Raw genomic sequence first — 15,846 nt, forward strand, 5'->3', positions numbered from 1 at the left:
AATAAACGATTGGAATACGACATTTTATGAACCGCCATAATATTCATAAGCACGTTTTGCTTCCACCGCCTATCGGGTACAAGAACAACTTAATAAGTGAAATGGTAAATTGGACATCGAGGAATTTATTTCTTCTGTACACGAACAGGATTGATCCAAAATAGAACCATTTTGTATGCTACCGTCCTTTTAAGATGCCCTTTTGCCTCTTTAGATCAAATGTCTGGTCCAGGTTTAGGGCTTGTTGAATGGTCATTTTCTGCTGGTATATATGAAGGAAGCATTCTTACATCAGTAAGCGCGAAGGCCCGCAGTGTATAAAAATATATGCATAAGTAAATGCATTACTACACCATCCGACTTGGTTACACGAATAGAAGGAAAAAACCTGACAAAAACTTGGGCTGCAGTATATGGGCTTGAAGTGCGGTGCTTTTCTTGTAGGGTGTTTGCGGGACTAGTCTTTGCATTTGGCTTCGCTTGAGGCTCGTATCCAGTGCCGGTGAAATCCGGAGGCGATGGTCTGGCGAGAATTTGTCCGCAGCGTGCTAGAAAACTCCGTAGACCTTGTAGTTTGCCGCCTTTCCAGTGACTCCAAGAAGAAGTGGACATTAACGTCAATGCATAGTTTCAGAATAACAGCCTGAGGGGTGCATGGTGAAATGAATGCCGGTGCAACAAGGACACAAATAAGAAAGTGCCATGTGGTGTCTCTTCCTTGTTTGCGCCCTTGTTGCGTCGCCGTTCATTTCATAATGCATAGCTTGCCTACACTTCATATTGGCTTGAGCTGTTTCAGAATATACAAAACTTTATAAACGTGCGTCTCCGTTGTCCTGACCTCATTGCGTGCTGCTTCGAGAGGAACGCCAGAACACTGCATAAAATCTTGCATCGCGTGTGCTGTCAGCTGTCATGTTAAATAAAGCAGAGGCAGAATACATGGCGTCCTAGATCCGGTGAAGCCAAATAGGCGCCATTGAGTGTCGCGAGAGTCCTACCGTGGTGCATATTTTTCGTTCTCCAAATGCAGGACAAAGTATCAATGTGGCTGTCTTACCAGTTTTAACCTAATTTAAACTTGTAAGAAGATTCACTGCGTTATGCTGACCGAAGTCGGCCGGTTGTGTTTCATTCCTTGCTTTTTGAGTGCGGCGCATCCTTAAGGTGTGATGTTGTTCGAGCATTGATTGTCTTCTCTCCCCATGCTCAAACCAAGGATCCTACGCGTTCGTGAGCGGAGCGCGCCCTTACTCGGCCGAGAGTGCTACTCTGGTGAGCGAGGTCGTCAACCTGGCGGTTCCTGGCATTCAGTGCATGGATTTCTGGTTTATAGTACAGAATGTCGCTGGGACGAAGCTCAATGTAAGTACGATTTCTGTTCCTATCGGTCGAGTAGGGTCAGGCTAAGTTAGTTGTTCAATCAATCAATCAATCAATCAATCAATCAATCAATCAATCAATCAATCAATCAATCAATCAATCAATCAATCAATCAATCAATCAATCAATCAATCAATCAATCAATCAATCAATCAATCAATCAACCAATCAACCAATCAATCAATCAATCAATCAATCAATCCCAAAATGTTCCAGGACAATGCGTTGGCATTGGTGCTGACGCAGTAATCACAACATAAACAAAGATTAAACGTATATTTTAAATGCGTCACAAAAAGTGCGAAACGTTAGCATCATCAAAAGCAACTTGTTATAAAGCAGCATAAGAGTGGGGCAACAGATGTGGTGCAAAACACAACGAGCGCGTATGGACTGATGGCATTATTGCTATCTTCCTGAATTGATGCGCGGAAGGGACGAGGACGAAGTAGGGAACAAATACGCGCAGAGAGAGAGAGAGAGAGAGAGAGAGAGAGAGAGATAACTTTTATACAAGATAATTTCCAGGTGGTAGATGGCCAGGCTCGGCTGGCGGCAGCTGACTTGCGGATTATAGCTGGATGACTCAGGCTTCCTGGTCTAGATTCTTGCTGGTCAAGGCCGCCTCCCACTACTAGTGTGAGGGGTGGGGTATTATTAAATTTATTTCCTGTTTGTCCTGGCATTCCCAAGAGGTATGATAAGGTGTAGGAATTTCTCCGCACCAATGACAGTAACTTGGGCATTTTGTAGGACTAATCTTGCTTAAAATCTGAAGAATAGGAAATTAGTCTTTATTCTCCCCGGCTCTATAGCTTCCGAGGAGGATAATAGTCTGTTTGTTTGTGAGTAATGTCTTTTTTCTTAGCTAAGGTGCTTCAGTCTGTCATCATAAGGATCAGGGGGTTGAGTAGCGATGGCGATCTGTCCGTATGGGAGAGCTCGGGCTAGATCATTCGCCGGGTGTAGGTAAACAACGACTCCGGAAAAAAATGTCCCCACATGAAAATTCCCTCGAGGAAGTGGCCCCTAGGAAAAAAGCTTCCTAAAGTCAGAAAATGGCCTTAATAATGAATCGTTCGGAAACTGACTTCGAAAAAAAAAATTGTATTTTCTCCAGTTCCCCGGCTATTTAAGCACTCTGTATAGAACAAGTGTCGCTGGCTGGGTAATGTTACTCATTAAGAAACGTACAATTGCTGTCTAACTGGCAGTTCTCAGGAACAGCCCACGGCAGGAGCCACTGGAAAACCCTCCCAGACGTTCTGGTGACTGGCGTCAACCCTTTCAATGCGACAGTTCGCCAAACTTCCGGGGGTGAAGAGATGCTGTATTATAGGACGGTATAAGCCCAGCCTTAGCTGGTCGTTGACCATGACCATCTGAAGTACTGTTCGCTGCGTCCGGCCCATCAAAAGCGCTGGTCAGCGCACTCTTTATCTCGCAAAAAAAAAAAAAAAAAAAAAAAACCGAAAACAAGGGCTGTGTGAACGGGGCCGCTGATGGAGTACCAGATCATATCCCGACAGTGCAGCGCAGGTCATGTCATGAAGCATTGCACTACAAAAACTTCATCCGGTGATGTCGCTGAAGCACAGAATGATCCAGAGATCCAGACAGGCACTTGCTCTTGCCCATTAATTTTCTGCTGCCATCATTATTTTTGTTCTGAACGCCGCCCCGCATTGATATGATGTTTGGCCGTTTGGCCATTTCTAATCCGGCTGGTTAAAGTGGTGTGCCATAAAGTATTGCAGCACACAAGGGGATGAAAAACTACACTACGTGAAATTAAAAAAAAAGAAAGAAAAGAAAAGGCGGTTGAAACAAAATACAAGCTAGGATCAAGCTGTAACCATAAAAAAGTAAAGTAAAATTGGTGAAAGCCGGTGATGGCAAAAGCAATCTCACTGATAAATGGGACACCAGGCGAGGCGAAGCTTGACGTTACAATACGTTTGACTGTACCGTTTGGGGACATTTTTTCCTACTTCGCAAATGGGGACTCTTCTTCGTGCGACGCTTACTCCAGGGCCGGTTTTTTTTTTTCTTGGGACGTTTTTACCGGAGCCCCTCACTCGCCAACTCCTTTCCGTCAAGACCTTCGTGTCCAGGTGTCCATGTCATGCTGTGGGAGCGGGATAGTGTATTTAATAGTCTGCTTGCCATTCCGTGAGGTTTTCCAGCAAGGTAGTCTCTGTAGGCTTTTTGGGAGTTCGTGCACATAGTATGTACCCTACTAGTATCATGTTTCTTTCGCGCTGTATAGTTAGAAGCATCAAAATGAACCAACTAGCCCGACAAGTTTTATTGGACAATATTGTGACTTGCTCAACAACGTGATCAGTGGAAGTAATGGCGTAATAAGGAGTGCTCGTTATAAAGCGTTCATCCACTTTGGTGGGAAGGATGCCATATTCAGCTGTAGTCAGAAAGTACAACGTTTCACATAATCTGGAATTTCCTATGTCCGTTGGTGGTGGTGAAAAACGTTTTGCAATGTTGGGAGATTTAAGTGATTACATCCTAATGACGGGTCGGCTCTTGGCTACGTGTTGTGGCCGGAAGCTGGTGCTTCCCAGCGACACCCAAAGCCCAGTCCGTCAGCCGCTTTTGAACGGTCGGATCAGAGCTGGACACCGCAGCCTCCCATCGCTCGAGGTCGGAGAGTTGCCAAGTGGCTGGAGGGTGGAATGTCCGTTGGGTGACTTCTCAAAACCACTGACATGTACCCAAACGTGGTCCTGATGAGCGCTATTATTATAGCCTGGAGATCCGACGTCGAGTAGCGATCAATTTGACGAACTTTGATGCACCGTCTACCCAGAATGTGTTTTGTGGAAAAGCAAACCGATAACGTTTAAGTATTTTATAGGTCATGTTTCGGAGGGAGAACTCTGTAGAATGTAAAATGTGAACACGAATATGTGACGTTTAGCTAGTAGAGTTTCTACATTTTGTGCTTTTCCTTTTCCTGCTTTTATTTATCTCACTAAAAGGTACTCATGGAGCAGAACAGCGCCAACCGTTTTAAAAAAGACGTTGTGTGGGTAGCTGGACCCAGCAACTTCACTGGATGGCGCAGAGGACAAGTCAAGGTACCTCGCGGAGTGAGGGTGCGTACTGAGGTCCCGTTTCCTCCTCCGGCACTCATCGCCGCATTTAGTACCAATACACCTTTCAGTAGTTTCTTTTTGCTTTTTTTACGTTTTTAGTCATTAACGTCAAGAAGCAAGTTTAGGTTAAGATCGGTGAAAAAGAAAAAAAGAACACAGCAGCTGGTATCGCAATGTCGAGTGGCCTTGATAGCGAAGCAGGCAGGAACACGGGATGAAACACTTTGGGAGTAAACTACACATCCACGGTATGATTGATGAATTTGGTCTAATTGCGATAGATCGCCACAACACAGGATGGAGAAGAAAGAAAACAGTCTTGAAATATTTACTGGCGAACTTGTACGCAAGTTTAAACGAGACTAGATGGTCGGGATACCGATGTGCACTTGGTAATCTTTAACAGCAAAGTATTTCCGGCTGGGCAGTTTTCTTTTAAAGGACGTGGCATCCTTGGGATGCACCTTGGTGAACATTAGTGACGTTTGTAAGCGCGATGTGCGTCCTCACGTCCCTTCTCAAACGTGAGAGCGGGCTGTAACTCACCACGGGGGGCCGGAAAGAAGCGATGCTAGGTGCACGAATCGATAAAGTAACTGATAAAACATGAGGAAAGGTGTATCGCGATTCTGTAAAAAAAAAAAAAAAAGAATCAAGTGCATCTAACTTTTGCTTTGAAGCGAGCTAAAATGTGTTGTTGAGTTGTATTGAAATATACTATATCTATAACAAGCATAGGTCGAACCGGTTACTTCAGCTGCTGTGCAACGTAGTTAAGGGCTAGCGCTACATGAAATGCGAAAAACGATGGCTTGAAATGCCAGAGCTACGCGTTCGCGTAGCAGCTGTCGCAATCAATCAATCAATCAATCAATCAATCAATCAATCAATCAATCAATCAATCAATCAATCAATCAATCAATCAATCAATCAATCAATCAATCAATCAATCAATCAATCAAACACAGCCGCCACTTGGCTCAGCGCTCGCTGTGTTCGCGACACATGGCGGTTGCGTCCAGCTGCCAAGCACACTGGCTCTCCAATCGACGAATTTTAGCTTTGTCAGTGCATATAAGGGCTAGAATTAAGCGCAAGGAGAATTTATGATGAACTTTTCCAGAATTTTTGAGAGCCGAAATTGTCTGACGTTTTCTAAAGTTACGGAGTTTTCAAGCTGTTGCAAGGAAAGAGGACCTGAAATAGAAAATTTTTGTTTACGGCAGGAAACATCACCGGCTGAGCACGACCTCTTAGTTCAAATCTGGGCCGTGGAGGCGGTCGGAGGCAAAATGCAAAATTGACTGAGCGTTGAGATTTCGGTGCATATCAAAACATCCATAATTGGTTGAAGTATAAGCTCATAAAGAGTCTTATATCGGTCTCATAGCACGGAGTTGTTCTGGTATGCCAGAATTCTGCCAGAATGTTCTGGTATGCCAGGCCGCTGCACTGAGCGGCCTGAGCAGTGAATTTAACTCACATGTCTCTGCATGTTCCATTCCTCGCTGCAGTGAGTGAGTGAGTGAGCGAGAGTGAGAGAGCGAGAGCGAGAGAGGGCTGTTGCATTTTTAGAACTCACAGGCGCGCATGGGTAGCTCACCACTCTGGACAATTCGAACTCAAAGGAGGCCTAAAAACAACTCATACTCTGGGGATTTCAAACTGAGAGCAGCCTTTTTAGTGCGCTTGATGTTAGCGGCATCAAAACAATAGCTGTTTAGAGGGCCGCATAGAGTCGGGTGTCCCAGTGTGCAGTAACTTTTTCGTTCTATAAAGTTATTCCGCGAAGACTAATTAACCAATTTTTAGTTATTTTTTTTAAGAAACTGTCCACTTAGAACACGTAAGTTGTCTTAAAACATCGGGCTGAAATATTTGCACGAAGGATACCGTTTACATTAAGTAGCTTTCTTTTCTGGCCTTTAATGATAACTTGTGCGAAAAAAAAAAAGGTCACCACTGTGTAACGCGAGACTGAACGATAGCTGCTGAAGTATTTTCATTTTACCACATGACCATTGAGCTCAAGCTGCCTCAGCAATAACTTTAGAGCGTCATGCATTTGTTTGCAGCTATAGATGAATCTTTCATGCACCTACACAGAGAAAATTCCAGAAAAAATAGGGCAGCCGCGCCCCTGTTCCTAATTATGATTTTATTTGGTTTGATTTATAGAAAAGGAAATGCGTGGTTTTTACACTTCTCGGTGAACACCTGAACAGTGCTGTAGGGAAAGGGAGGGCGAAGGTAGTGAAAGAGAGAAATAGAGAAAGAGGTGCCGTAGTGGAGATCTGCGCATGGCTGTGTAACAGTGGATGATAAAAAAAAAAATAGCCCTTGTCTAAAATCTACTCTACTTTGGAAATTACTCGAAATACTGGGCTGACCATTGGTGCCTGTTCGTGATTTGTTTAATTAAGTTCAGTCATAATTATTCTATCTTATAGCCCAAATTTTTCTGACTTGCAAACTGATGCGTAGTTTTATGTCAAAGTATTCCAGGCATTTTCGGAACTTGCATTTTAGTTCTTTAGGTTTTTTTCTTGTAATCGACAAATTCCTTTAATATATACAGCTTTTTTTTTCGTTATTCCCTTTTGTGGCCTTGTTTGAAGAGCGCTTAATTTATCATGGTGATTTGGCTTTCAAGCGAAAAAAAAAAAGCCGTTCCCTGATTCTGGATTTGCCGATTGCCCTATGTTTGGTGTCACGTTATTTTATAGAAAGTACAGTTATTTATTTTCATAATTAATCTATTATGCGCTCAATACATATTACTTGATAAGAGATCCATGTTTTATTATATTTTGACTGCTGCAGAGAGTTCATTCATTGTATGCGATTTTTTTTTTATAGAGTATATTCTCTCCTTTTTTAAGTTTGCTTCAATAAAGTTCGCACCAGGTTGTCCAGACTCGAAAGGGGCCACCGGGAATATTATTGATCAAATAAAGTACCACGGAATTATTATGCCACTCTGCCTCCTGAAGAACGACCGACTGCAAGTTCTTGAACGAATATGTAGTCTTAATTCATTTAAGATAACAAATGCCTTGAGGTAGTGATTTTAGTTAGAATTGGACGAACGGGCCCCAGAGCAAATTACGTCTGAAGTTTTTTTACAAGGAAACGGGAGAAAAAATGCATAAAATTTTTATTCTGGATTTCTGAACACGTCCAAGTGTTTCTTAATCTGACCCACCAGGTGTGATTCTTGGAGTCTATGATCTCCGCATTTTTCAGTTTACTATTCATCCTCAACAGCTCCATCACTGGCGGCGCCTTCGCCGCCAATACCGGAACATCGCAGCTAAAAGCCGACTGCTACAAGGGCGGCATTTTTATATTTAGGGTATTGATTTAATCGCACATTGAGCAATTAAAGGCTGAGAAAACTCTAGCGAGAAACTCTACCGACGATTTCATGATATCCTAATAAAATGATTTTTTCTTCTAGAGTGTAGTGTTATGTCATGTACATACAGTCCAGCATGCTTAGGCGATGCCTTCTGCACTCTGCCGCCATCATTAATCAAACTAAAACACCCTAGCACGAAAATATCTGGGGTCGCATTGTCTACATGGCAAACGTGCGCAAAAAGATGAACACAGGAGGGTAGACAACAGTACACAAGCGCTCACTCGCAATTGAATGATTTATTCGTAAAAACAGCATTAAGAACAAAAGAGGAAGGGAAGATACACAGAAAACAAAACCCGATACCGCATCAAGGATCCTATCAGGGCATGAAAACACGTGCAAGATAAAACATGAAGCTAAGCAGAGAACACTGGCATGAAACGAGCAAGCGGAAAACTCATGTCATCAAGCAATGCAGTTTAAGAGTTTCTTAGGGGGACTAAGGGGGTGCTGACACGCGTGTCAATTGATTTTGCAATGTAATATGCTTCCTTAAGCTAGCGTGTGAATTTGTTTCGGTGTGTAAAAAGAACAGTGGTATTCACAAATTTTGCCACACATCGTCAGCAGTCAACCTTTGTGGGGTGGTGCAACTCAATGTACGTTCAAAGTTCTGGTGTATGCTTTGGTTCCAAGGTCGCACCTACACGTTGTTATGTTCTTCTGAGCCGCGTTGATAGACACGTAGAAGGAAACCTGAACGAATTTCATCCTCGTTTATTTAAGTATGTAGATGCTTTTTTGGTGTTTACAAAAATAAATAATTCTAACATGCACGTTGGTGATATTTTAAATGTGCTTAAGGAAAATGGCTCCGGACTGTCGTTTACTTTTGACCTACCAAAAGAGAAAAAGCTCCAGTTTTTAGACCTCAACTTGCACGTTTTGCCGGACCATGTCTGCTGGCATTTCGCTCCCAGAAGCTCAAAAACCTCTAATTAATTACTCTAATTCTGCTCAATCCACAAATTTACTAATTCCGCTAATTCCATTCCACTAATTCCGCTCAATCAAAAACTGTGAAACATGGGGTTACAGTTTCTTGTATGAGGTCGGCCCTCGTAAAATCATGCATGCATATTGTTCAAAATGCTTTTCATGAACAGGCTACTGGGCTGAAAGCGTCGGGGTTCCCCGAAGATGCCCTCTCATGTCTTTGCGAGTGACTCATTAGTTTCATTAGATCCCACGCGGCCTGCAAAAAGCGTCAGGGAGGAAAACGAAACGTTGCCGTAATCCCGTATGCACATAAAATTTCTCACTAGATCAAAAAAAAAAAAAAAAAGTGGGTGGATGTTACGATGTGGATGTCGTTTTTTCCGCTCCCGCTAAGCTGTCCCGTTTGTGCGTGGCTGTTCAAAAATGGGCAGCCACCTCATCCCGTTCTGTCAGCAAAATATGTGGCGCTAAGTATGTTAACAGATTTGCTGAATGGTGTAAAAATGTTGTATACCGAATTCCGACGACCTGTGGCCACATTTACATCGGACAAACTGGCTGATGCCCAAAAATTTACGCCTCATGGAACACAAGAATTCCTTCAGTCAAGACCGCTTTAACCTGGCCGATCACTGTCGGGATTGCAAAAGATTAGGAAAGCGTAAACGATACGTGCCAAAATTTGAGAATACCACTGTTCTTTTTACGCACTCAAGCAAATTCGCTCGCGAGCTTAAGAAAGCATATTACATTGCAAAATCAATTGACACGTGTGTCAGCACCCCCTCAGTCACCTTAAGAGACCCTGAAACTGTACTCCTTGATGTAAAATGAGTTTGCCGCGTGCTTGTTTCGTGCCGGTGTTCTCTGCTTAGCTGCATGTTTTATCTTGCACGTGTTTTCATGCCCTGATTATAATACTTTATGTGGTATTGTGCTTTGTTTTATCTGTTTCTTCCCTTTCTCTTGTGTTATTAATGCTGTTTTTCCGATGAAATCATTCAGTTGCGAGTGAGCGCATGTCTCGGGTTGTCTCCTCTGGCGTGTTCGTCTTTTTGCGCTCATTTACCATGTATACTTACGAACTTGCCGAACTTCTCACGTTAACGCATTGTTTATGTGCGCGAATAATGGCCAACTGTATCTCTGCACTTCCTTTACAGGTTATGCTTGATGGTACAGTGGCGGCCAACAACATTGAGAGTTACATCGCCGTAGACGACATCAGCATTGACATCAACAGCAACTGCCGATCACTTCCCCAGGGTGCAGAAGCCGGCAGTGAAGGTGTGCGCAGAGTTTCTTTTCGATGCATTACTTTTAGAGCGCAGCTCTTTGGGGCCCGTTCCTGGGTTTCGCGTTGGCGTCGTCGGCCTCGTAACCAGCTCCGCCCCTTTCATCCCCCCCATTTCGAGCCGGCGCTTCAGCAACTGGAGCCTCGCAGGAAGAGGGGGGGGGGGGGGGGGTTACACTCAGCCGCGAACGATGGGGGCAGAAGCGCGCGCAGCAACAGGAGAACACGATGAGAGGAGGGGGAGGGGGGGTCGCCTGAGGCAGCGCTAGTAGCGACTGACTGATGCCGCTGCCGCCGCTAGCGAGTCAAGACTGCGTAGAACACCGCCGCCATGCAGAAAGAGGAGGAGGGGGTCCCCCCTCTTCCTGGGTGGCGGCAAGAGTGCTCTCTGGTTGCGTGCATCCCCTTCTCTCTCGCTTCACTCGCTAGCGGCGTCAGCGGCGTTAGTCAGTCGCTGCTACCTGTTCGCGGCGTAACGTTCCTATAGGCCCACGCGCTGCTTCCCGCAACCTCCCGATAACTCAATTGTTCTCTTCATTTTTCCGACCACAAATCTTCTTTCATGACAGCCAAGAACTGTTAGTGGAGTTTTTTGAAGGAATACGTGCGAAAAATAAAAAAAAAAGTCTGTAATTGTACATCGAAATATTCGCCTCAATCTATCGAAAAGGTGGAACAGCTGATAAGCTGCGCTCAAATTTCGCATTAGGAAGAACCGTAATCGTGGGCAATTTTTTTTTTTTTTTTACTCGTAAATGATGCCTGTTTTTCTCGATTATGAGATGCCCCCTTCCTTTGCGGCGCTCACACATCGATATAAACGCCAAGGAAGCTCCCCCATGTCTAAAGCTCCCCCATGTACATTGTATTTTCGTTGTTTAAAGGTATACTTAGGTGACTAGTGCTCTATCCGTATTTTCATGACCGTGTAAAGTCTCTAAGTGATTCATGCGCATTGCCTTTGTAGGCAAAGGTGAAAAATGGGAATATAACGTTTCGTCTCACAACAACCAGAAAGCCCCACAGTCTGTCCTTGCGTCATTTGCGCTTGAGGAAAGAGAGAGAGAGGGGAAGCAGGGAGGAAGTATTAACGCGCGACAGACCCATTACTGACTTACTGCAAGCCCCTCGCTTCCAGAGACTGGCTTGTTTGTTCGGCATAGCTACTTTGAATTGAAACCAGCTACCGATCATTTTAGCGCGCGTCTAAATTTCGTGACTGTTAAAGACTGCATCTAAACACCATAAGTCTACCTCAGCAAATAGTTATGGATTGACAACATTCACTTATTGCTGCGTGCGATTGCTAGCAGAATGTCTTTCATTTTTGCAAATAGAATTTGTTTGAACGAAGATAACGAAGACATGACAAACACACATATCAAAACATATCATTCACCATCACAAGGGACAGTACAGATTAAAAGGGTGCCAGCTGGACAGCCCAATAAACAGCGCGCAGGTCTGCGATCGCCAGACAGTAACAGATAAGGGTCGGGGGAAGGGGGGATTATTTGGACCCAGGGTCTTTCATGAAAAAAAAAAAGTATACATTGCACATAACATATCATACCACAAATGACAGGGCACTTCCTCTGTGCCTTACACGAAGCATTTCAAACGGTTGTATTAGACATTCAGATCAAAAAAGCATGACTGGCGTCTCGAGCCTGCCTCCTTGTACAAAAAAGAAGCGCGTGTGCCAGCGTCGCAGAAATCGAGCCTCACCATTTCGTTCTAGCTGGTCAGAGAGATACTTCCAGATGACGAGACGCTGATTCTGTAAGGCTGGCTGCATGGCATGGACGAGAGTGCGGCGCGACTTAGCGACGAACCTGCGATGCCGCAACAGAAACAGAACAACAGTAAACATAAGTGTTCGAAGGAGCCGCGGTGGCGCCTTGCTCCACGGTTCATCCGGACGTTGAACATTCTATGTACAAGCCACCACACCGTTCTCGCGACGACACATTCGAAAAAGACGCGCGAGGTACTCTCGGGGGCACCACATTTTGCACACTGATCGTTCGGTACGACACCCCATCTGGCAAGGCGTTGTCGTATGGGCAGGATGCCCCAGCTCCTCAGCCATTCGATTGCTCATTTCGTTGGGCAGCGAACGTACTGCTCACACTCGCCATTTCGAGACAACAGTTTCCCGCTAGGTAGGCGATATCGGGAAACTAGCGCAGTTCTGCTGTCCCAGACAAAGGTTTCAACAAGAGACGTAAGTCTACTCCAGTACGGCGTGGCAATGTCGCGAGACGTGCCACGTAAAAAGCGAACGGATGATCATTGGGTTGGGCGTGAGTCTGAACTGAGCAGCGTTAGAAAGGGCATGTGTTGCATGCGAAATAAATTCAAGAAGGGTTTTCTGGCGGGCTAGTTGGTGCTTGTAGTTCATGATTAAACTGCGCGGAAAAACACGGACAGAGTGTGTGTGTGTAGTACGTGTTTTCTGTCTCTGTCCGTGTTTTTTCGTGCAATTGAATCATGAACGCGAAATAAGTTCGTCCTAGACGCGGAGGGAAGCCCCGTCGGGTTCGAACAGCACGCAAAGCAGGCTCACGGCGTCCACGAACTGCACGGACGCAGCTAAGGAACACGTGAACTGACCACAGCGGAGAGCTTTGCTTTTGCTCGAGTTTAGCTGCGTTCCCCATACAGCTCCATATTCAATAAATATGTTCAGAAATTCAGTTAAGCTGTCGTTGTTTCACACGAAAAGTGAGATGTCGTCTGTGTACGCGGAGACAACAGCTGTTTCCTACCCAACAAGAGGAAAATCTCGAATTTGCTTGTCCGCGACAACCCTGCGGAAGAGTGGGTTGAGTGCCAGTACGAAGAGGGCTGGCGTAAGCGGGCATTCCTGGCGTATTCCCTGCACAAGTGGAAAAGAGTCGGCGATGTAAAAATTCTGTGCAATATCGCTGTTAATTGTACAGGGTGCGCAGTAGGTGAACGAACTTATCAGGGGAGCCAAAGAGTGGAGCACGACAAAAAGCCGTGTTCGGAGCAGTCACAGGCCTCCGACTGGTATATGACAACGAAAGCTACGATGAGACGTCTGGCGCAGGCGTATTCAAGCACATCCCTGGTCAGTGTTAGTGATGAGAACACGGACCGTACGGGCGCAGCACAGGACTGGTAGGGGCTAACCAATTCCTGCAGGTAGACTCGCAACCTCCGAACCAGCAACGTGGCAACGAGGTTATAACCGGTGTTAAGGAGGGTGACCAACCGGCAGGACGACGGGCTCGACAATGCCGTACCCGCCTTCGGAATTAAAAAGATGCCAGCGACACTAATCGAGGGAGATGTGGCGCCGCTTTTAAGGAAACAATTCACTAAACCAAGTAACAAAGTACCAAGGACGGCGTAGCTATTCACTAGCCCGTCCAGACCTGGCGCGGTCAACTGGTTCATGGCGCCCAAGGTAACCTGCACCTCTTCAAAAGTGGCTGGCTCCATAAGTGACGCGCGCATGCGTCCTCGGAGAGCCGAGGAAGGGGCCCGCCCAGAACGAGCCTACAGCTTACTGAAAGCCTTCCTCCTGACCGAGGCTCTGCGACAAAAAGAGCGGCGAAATGCTCATTGAACAAACGCTGAATGTCCGCAGGATCGGAAGACGTGGTGCAGTTCGCTAGCATGCCTGTTTCCACGTAAGCTCACCTGTCACTTCGCTGCCTCATGATCCGAGCATGTCTGGTGGTCCGCAGCTTAAACGCAGGCACCCACTCACTTCGCAGCGCCAGCACGGTTCACCGTTCGCAAGCTGTGCGGAAAAGCTGAGACGGCTATCAGCTGAGAACGATAAGCAGTGGCTGCTGGTAGGCGCCGGTTGGGCAGCGCCGAAGCCACCACTAAACAGAGGAAGAGGAGGAGGGTGCGGCCGGTAAGCCTTAAAGGCTTACCTGGGCAAAAACGCCCTAAAAATGACAAGCGAGAGCTTTGAACCTGAAAGAGCAACAGTAACGAGAATGCCTTCGGAAGCAACGGGCGTGAGAGTCTACCTTGGTTGTCGACGGTCAGCGAGGACGAGAACACCTTCGCAAAGAGCAGGTGACAGTCCTCGGCAGGCAGCTACGCGAATGCGCGCACAAGAGCCGCGGAAGAACAGGGTGCTTCCCGCATCATCTGTGGCGACTTTAATTAATATTGGCGCTTAAAAATCCCAGTGGTTGCCAGTGTTCATGAACGAACTAGTCAGGGTCACAATTTTCATTAACCCACTTCAAGCCCCTACCAGAAGTGCATCTTGCACGACACGTCGACGTAAACAACATAAATTATGTGTTACTTCGATTACTACATGCCGTTACTCACTATACTGAGTGATAGCACAGAACACACGCGTGATTTATACGTTTCCTCAAAATCCGTACTTTGTTGCATGGGTGCACACGCATGCATTCCTGCAATGGAATAATCTAGGCGTAAAACGAATTAGACCACCAATTTTTCCTAACATTTGCGCCACTGCCTAGTGCTAACATGCGTTTGACGTTCCGATAAAAAAAAAAGAGGGGGGGGGGGGGGGTCTCCTCTGCGTTATGCTGTGGGAGCTTTATAGCGATAGCTGGGACCTTTGAAGACCTCTCTTCGGATGGAGTTTGGCGCACATTCTAAGCTGGGTCGTAGATGCTGCTTGCCGCATTATTTGATTTGGTCTCAGCTGGTGTCTAGGGCACGTTTGTCCGCTTTCCTTCATCAGCCTTATTGACGTGTTCAGCCTCTTACTATGGTCGTGCTCTGCCGCATAACGCCGTCGTTACCGAGCCGACCGGCTCATCTCTGCTCCGGTGTAAATCCTTTGTCCTAGTTCAGATTCCAAAGAAGCTCACCGAAAGTAGTACCATATAACCCCACCAACCAGGTGTAGCTCTACTGTCAACTAACGCATATGCAGACGCTGTATATGCACTACGTACGTATTCAAGTACCGGCTAACCATACCTTGCGCAGCCACGCGGCTGTTCCCTTAAGTAGCCAGCGGAGCGGGCTACTAGCTTCACGATGGTGTGGGCGCGGGTCTAGTTCCGAATAAACATACATTTTTACTTGTAGTCTCGCCATAATATTGTCGCCCTTTGCTACGGCTGCTTAACATCCATAGTGCACAGCACAGTCGGAAAGTCCTTCCCCTTCCTTTATTCCTTCCGCCATTCCTTCTCCTTTATTTCGCTCCGCAACAGCGTGATAATTGGCATTAGACGACCGACACATGCGCCCAAGGCTGTAGGCACGCTTTGTTCTTCCCTGAAGCTTCATAAAATATCTTGGCAGCTATACATGTTCATCTTTGTGGCAATGTCGTCATTAAAGTGCTTGTGGCTCAGTATGCTGTCGGATGTCGATGGTTCCCGATTGACAGTAAAAGCAGTTTTCGTGATTGACTCGTATCAAGGTACCCGTGGCTATGATCCCCTTGCACATCACAGAAAGGGGCATGGCAGTCCCGCTAAGTCATATTCGGCCGCAATGCTTAGTGTTTGTTAAGAAGTGTTTGCAGACAATGATGATACTTTCAATATTTCGCCAGAATGATCACGGCATTAAAGAAATAACCGGTCTCACTATGCAGTTCAACGCAGGCCGTGTTTCTTTTTGATTTCCCTCTTCGTTTGGCTATCTTTTGAAGTTTCGGCTTTTAACTTTAGTGGAAGAAAAAGAAAGGCAATTACGGCTCA

The 15,846-nt window shown here is 45.8% G+C and overlaps 1 protein-coding gene across 1 annotated transcript in view; it reads left to right on the plus strand.

Annotated features, from left to right (window-relative positions):
- LOC146203156 (MAM and LDL-receptor class A domain-containing protein 1-like) overlaps positions 1 to 15,846 on the plus strand; it is a 77,190-nt gene that overhangs the window by 39,988 nt on the left and 21,356 nt on the right. Inside the window, exons 12-14 of the mRNA XM_084602767.1 lie at positions 1,220 to 1,365; positions 4,383 to 4,499; positions 10,026 to 10,149. Coding sequence (XP_084458893.1) covers positions 1,220 to 1,365; positions 4,383 to 4,499; positions 10,026 to 10,149 — 387 coding nt within the window. The remainder of the gene's footprint in view (positions 1 to 1,219; positions 1,366 to 4,382; positions 4,500 to 10,025; positions 10,150 to 15,846) is intronic.

This window comes from Amblyomma maculatum, chromosome 1, assembly GCF_055883805.1.
Source record: "Amblyomma maculatum isolate TAMU_Amacu chromosome 1, ASM5588380v1, whole genome shotgun sequence".
Lineage (NCBI taxonomy): Eukaryota > Metazoa > Arthropoda > Arachnida > Ixodida > Ixodidae > Amblyomma > Amblyomma maculatum.